The sequence below is a fragment of the Giraffa tippelskirchi genome, chromosome 6 (genome assembly GCF_054371585.1).
Source record: "Giraffa tippelskirchi isolate mGirTip1 chromosome 6, T2T-mGirTip1v1.2.pri, whole genome shotgun sequence".
NCBI classification, from domain to species: Eukaryota; Metazoa; Chordata; class Mammalia; order Artiodactyla; family Giraffidae; genus Giraffa; species Giraffa tippelskirchi.
The window spans coordinates 34,247,155-34,253,288 of record NC_137280.1 but is presented as its reverse complement, the minus strand read 5'-3'; the positions used below and the strand labels follow the sequence as shown (position 1 = coordinate 34,253,288).

General features: G+C 45.4%; 1 protein-coding gene across 1 annotated transcript; it reads left to right on the top strand.

Annotated features, from left to right (window-relative positions):
- Nucleotides 1-675: 675 nt before the first annotated feature.
- Nucleotides 676-5,873, top strand: FABP5 (fatty acid binding protein 5). The gene is made up of 4 exons (XM_081505331.1): nt 676-813; nt 4,049-4,221; nt 4,601-4,702; nt 5,620-5,873. The coding sequence occupies exons 1-4, from the start codon at nt 735-737 to the stop codon at nt 5,671-5,673; spliced, it is 408 nt and encodes a 135-aa protein (XP_081361457.1). The 5' UTR covers nt 676-734; the 3' UTR covers nt 5,674-5,873.
- Nucleotides 5,874-6,134: the final 261 nt, after the last annotated feature.

The following is a 6,134-nucleotide window of genomic DNA, read 5'->3' as shown; positions in this document are numbered from 1 at the left end:
AATATCAATGACAGTCACTTAAACTGATAGCATTCTACAGAGTCTGAGTCTGGAAACCGAACTGCCTGGGACTCTCCCGGCACCCAGGACCTTCTGATAAGATGGCCTAACTCAACTCAGGTTAGATACCCTCTGAGGCCCCAGCTGGGCCGGGAGTGGCGTGAGGGTGGGAACAGGTTATTTCAGGAGGGTGTGGGATGGGGGTTGTTTTCCTCCCTCGCCCCAGCAGTGATTAAAGAGGCGAAGAAATTTATCGATCAATTAAACTACTGATCAATTCCTGCCATGGGAACCGAACGAAGGCTAATCGATTCTTTGGGGGTGTCATGAGCGGAAGAGGGGCGGCAGCTTGGCATGGGATCAACGGGCCGGGGGAGCAGGGTCGGGTCCGCCCGTAGCCCCTCTGGCTTCCTGGGCGTGCGGAGGCGCGGGAAGTGCAGGGGTTAGCGTCCGTGGCGGCGTGGGGCGCGTCGGACTAGGACTAGTCCCAGCTCGTAGGAGGAGCCCGTGGAGCCCCAGCGGCAGGTGGAGCAGTTTCGCTCTTTTGGACCCCAGCAGCCAGGCCCGGGGGCGCAGGGGGAGGGGCGGGCGGGCGAGACGCGCTTTCCATTGGCCGCCGGGCGCCGCCCGCGGCGCGCTCCGCCTTTATAAAGCCGCGCGCGTGGCCCGGCAACCGCACGCCTGGTTCCCGGAGCCCGACCGTCCTCTGCTTGGCTGTCACGCTCGAACCCACCATGGCCACCGTTCAGCAGCTGGTAGGAAGATGGCGCTTAGTGGAGAGCAAAGGCTTTGACGAATACATGAAGGAAGTAGGTGAGGTTTCCCGCCATGCGGCGCTGCAACGTGGCACGTGTGTGTGGCTGGCTGTCCGCAGGCCCCCTTCGGCGTGCTAGGCTGAAAGGCTGGGCGTGCGCGGCCGCCTACCCCCTAGCCTGTTATCCTCCACCTCCCACCCTCATCGCAGTTTAGCAGCGGAGAGAGCGCCTCCCGCCCGCTCCGGATTCCCCGGACCGTCGGCCTCTTGATCGGTCCCGCTCTCTGCTGCTTTCCCCAGGCCCACGCGACCCCTGCTTTCCTGCCCTTTAGCGCGCTCACTTCTCTCCCACCTCAAGCTTCTTTTCTTTCGCCCCTTCCAGGCGGCCCTCTTAACTTTCCCGAATTTTCTTCCCCCACCACTCGTCCGCTTTTCTGCCATCGTCCTCCCTCGCACTCGCCCGGTCGTGGCCGCACCCACTTGCCCTGGCCCACCTTGCCGCATCTTTTGTTCCCAGGTGGCGCGCAGGGTCCCCTCCCTCTTCTACATCCGGACTTGGTTTCCAGCCGAAATCCGGGCTACCGTTTTTCAGCTTCCATTCTGCTCTCGGCTGCATCTCCCCCATCCCCAAAGCCCCCGCCCGGCTTCGCCGCGTGCGTCGGGCCATTTTGGGTTGGCCGGGCTCCCCCGGTGGAGCATCAGGGCATCCTCCTCTGCACGCCCCGGAGCGGGGCTCAGAAGCGTGGCGCTGGTGACAGTGACCTGTTGGCACTGCTCGACTGGGCGCTGCGGTGGCCGGATGGCGTGTGCGAGGAGCGCGGTGAGGTCGACTGTACCCGGGGTGGCAGTGCCCTGCAGCCTTCTGCGTCTAGAGGATGGAGGGCAGAGAGGCTTCGCGGGGAAACCGCAGTCAGAAACTGCCGGTCTTTCAGCTGCTTTCCACCTGCATCTAAGATGGGCGTGGCGTTGCCCAAGACACTTGATTTTTTTTTTTAATTAAAAAAAAATTTTTCTTTTTAAATTTTTACAGTGTTGTGTTGATTTCTGCCATACAGCAAAGGGAACCAGCCATGATTATGCATATATCCCCTCTCTTCCAAGCCTCCCTCCCTTCCCCCCATCCCTTCTCTCCAGGTCATCACAGAGCACCTGACTGGGCTCCCAGTGCTACACAACAAATTCTCGCCATTTTTTCATCTTACTCCTGATAGTGTGTGTATGTTGATGCTTCTGCATTCCTCTCGCTCTCTCTTCCCTCACTGTGTCAATAAGTCCATTCTCTATATCTGCATCTCTGTTCCTTCCCTGCAGATAGGTTCATCAGTATCATTTTTCTAGATTCCATATATGTGCCTTAATACCTAGCAACTCCACTGCTGGGTATATGCCCTGAGAAAACTAAAATTGTAAAAGACGCGTGTACCCCAATGTTCATACCATCACGGTTTAGGATAGCCAGGACATGGAGGCAGTCTGGATGTCCATCGACAGATGAATGGATAAAGAAGATGTGGTACATACAGTGGAATATTACTCAGCCAGAAAACAAATTTGAGTCAGTTCTAGTGACCTAGATGAACCTAGAGCCTGTTCTACAGAGTGAGGCACTTAACTTCTTAAAAGCCTTCCAAGGGAGGATGCGTCTCTATAGGGAGATTCAAGTTCTCTCACTCAAAATGGTGTTGGATTTTCTATTGCCTTTTTCGTAAGCGGGTGACAAAGATAGAGTGTTGATTGCTACACTGGGTAGATTAGCAAAGATGAACCTTTGTCACAGGCCCCTAGGAAGTGAAGCATAGCAAAGATCCTGTCTGACACAACTGCTGGGGCTGTAGAGTTGTTTTAGAAGCTGCTGCTGCTAAGTCGCTTCAGTCGTGTCCAACTCTGTGTGATCCCATAGATGGCAGCCCACCAGGCTTCTCCATCCCTGGGATTCTCCAGGCAAGAGTACTGGAGTGGGATGCCATTGCCTTCTCTGTTTTAGAAGCTAGCCTCCCGCAAATAGTAACTTTCTATTACCAAATGTTAAATGAGTGAAGAAGTCATTACAAAGACAGACCCCGAAGTACCCTGAAGTACTTCAGAAACACACCTTCAGAAACACACCATCGGCTGATGGCTAGTTAAGTCTAGCTCTGGTGAATCTTGAGTGTGTTTGTGATCCTGTGACTAAAACAAGAAGGCAGTATTTTTTTTTTTCTCCCCTCCACTCTAAACCTTGATCAAGGTGACTCTGGACAAAAAGCACCTAACTGCACTCGCAAAGGAGAAATACGTATGTGTGTGTTCACCTGAGTGAGGACCACAGAAGGCAGTTTCCCTGCCCGTTGAAAGGGAACACGTTTATCAGATGGCTTGTTTCCAGAGTTCTGGAGTCAGGAAGGTTGTCCAGGTACAATTCATTAGAGAGCAATTAAGGTGTGGAAAGAGCAGAGCCCTTTATTAGTCCAAAGTGAGAAAATAATGACTCAACTAATGCAACAAAGCACCAGCGCCTAGCTGGTGACAGAGAAGGCTCTGTGGGGACATGTCAAGCTGGGCTGAGTGTTCATCATCAAGTCAGTTACTCTGCTTAGGCTGTAGTCGCCTCATCCATGAAACTGAGATTTGGCCTAGAACTAAGTTTCCTATTAAATGTTAATATTAGGGGGAAATACATAGATTATAAAATGAATGTATTAATAGAGTAATCTGAGTTACAGAGTTCTGAAATACTATTTTTGAGGGTAAGATTTTTCCTGTTTGTTAACATCATGGTTGTGTGGTTAACTCTTAAAACTGCAATTTGAATATCTCAGGATTGATACTGATTGCAGTCTACTAATCAAATACTTATCAGGGACTTATGTGCTAGACTGTGTGCTGGAGTCATATAATACAGTGGTTGGCAGAACTGAGGAAATTATAGAAGTCAGGATACCTTCCTTAAGTTTCTGAGGGCCAACATGGCATGGTGTTTTAAAGCTGAGATTTAGAGCCAGACTGCCTGCATTGTTGGTTCACAGCACCTCCCTTCTTAGCTGGATGAGCTTGAGTAAGTTATATCAAAACCTCACTCATCTGTCAAATGGAGACTATCTACCTCTCACAAGGTCCTTGCCAGGCTTCCATGAATAGTATATGTCAAATACTAGCACATGGTAAGGGCTGGATATGTGTATGTTCACAGTTGTTATTGATGACTGAATAATTGAAAATATGCACAGCATGGTGATTGCAATTGAATTACTGCTTTTGTTATGTAAACGAGAACTTTGGTCTTCCGGGTGTCTAACATGGTATAACTTTCTACAGGAGTGGGGATGGCTCTGCGAAAAGTGGGTGCAATGGCCAAACCAGACTGTATCATCACTTCTGATGGCAAAAACCTCACCATAAAAACTGAGAGCACTTTGAAAACAACACAGTTTTCCTGTAAACTGGGAGAGAAGTTTGAAGAGACCACAGCTGATGGCAGAAAGACTCAGGTTAATTATAATTTATAATATCACAGAAGCTTGCAGAATGATCAACTCTATTAATAACATTCTTACTGCTTCCAGGCCAGAACTTAATGAAGAAGCCTCAAGTTGTTTTATGAATTGAGTTTTGACAAATTAGTGAAAATACCGATTTCACAACTTAATCTGTTTTGTAAAAATAGTTCAAGGGACATGAGAGAGTATCTCTTATGTGCATCTAGATTGAAAAGCACAAACTACATTATGAATGAAATTAGTATGGGTTAATGAGGTGAAGTAGACTCAGAAGGGAAAAGATAAAAAAACGTTTTGAGGAGGTTATAAGTCACAGAAACTCTTTTTCATTGTGCTATGGAAGATTAAAAAGGATACTTTATTTTGGCAGACTGTCTGCAACTTTACAGATGGCGCATTGGTTCAACATCAGGAATGGGATGGAAAGGAGAGCACAATAACGAGAAAACTGGAAGATGGGAAATTAGTGGTGGTAAGTGTCTGACATCTTATGTCTTATATGAATTTCATAGTTCACATAAGTGTTCTAGATCGCTGATCATGAACAGGAGAACTAGGTTGGAGGGGAAAAAAGTGCCAAATAACAAGATAAATACAAGAATACTTAATAATTAAAGAAAGCCCATTGTGGAGCTAGAGAAGATGATGTAGCAGGAGCTGGGTCTAGTCCATGTTCTGCTGCTCCGCTTACAGTGCAGGCACACCTCAGAGATACTGTAGGTTCGATTCCAGACCACTACAATAAATGGAACATCGCAATAAGTGAGTCACATAAATTTTCTGGTTTCCCAGTGCATATAAAAGTTATATTTACACTATAGTATTAAGTATGCAATAGCCTTCTGTCTGAAAAAATATACCTGCCTTAATTTTAAAAATACTTTATTGCTGAAAACAGCCCCCAAATTATAAGAGTAATATCACAGATCACTAATCACCACAACCAACATAATAATAATAGTGAAAATTTCAAAATATTGTGAAAGTTAACCAAATGTGGCACAGAGACAAGAAGTGAGCAAATGCTGTTGGAAAAATTTCTCCATAGACTTACTCAGTGCAGCGTTGCCATAAACCTTCCATTTGTAAAAAATGACTATATAATCTTGAACATACATTTTTCTGTTTCTTTAAAATTAGGAATAGTATTTGCTAAAACTAAATGAATAGTTTAGATATTGCAAATCAGTAGTTTTCAGTAAAGCGTATACACATCATAAATAAAATAACAGGTTCTAGCTTTTCAAACCCAGGAATCCTAAAATGCATTTTCTCCATCTGTGAAGTAAATTTCAATGTTTTGTAGGATTGTGATACTAGCATTCAACTACCACCATTACTTTGTGATGTAAGACTAACTTGCCTCTTTAATGACATTTTTTCTCCTAGGTATGCGTCATGAACAATGTTACCTGTACTCGGGTCTATGAAAAAGTAGAGTAAAAATTCCATCATCATTTTGCACAGAAATTAGTTGCGAGGATGAACAAGCTCAGTTCAATGAGCAAATCTCCATACTGCTGGCATTTTTTTTTTTCATTATTGCGTTCAATTATCTTGATCACAAACAATTAAACTATTCCAAAGTGTTGGTTTAATTAGGGTCATCTCTTTGGTTAGTAAATAAATCTGTTTGTGCTACACCAGTGTTGCATGCTTTTTTACACTTTATAGGAATTTAGTGATGAGTTTAACATTTACAAATGGAATAAATGGGATAGCCTTGAGTATACCATATTGAGATTATATTTTAGTAATTTATATATAGAACTACTTCTGTGGCCAATAAGCTACCAATCATTAATCTTGCCTTGTGCTTTTGAACTTTGTATCAACTCAAGAATCTTAAATTTGTGGCAGAGACTGTTCTCATTGAAAAATAGCTACATAAACTTTATAATTTA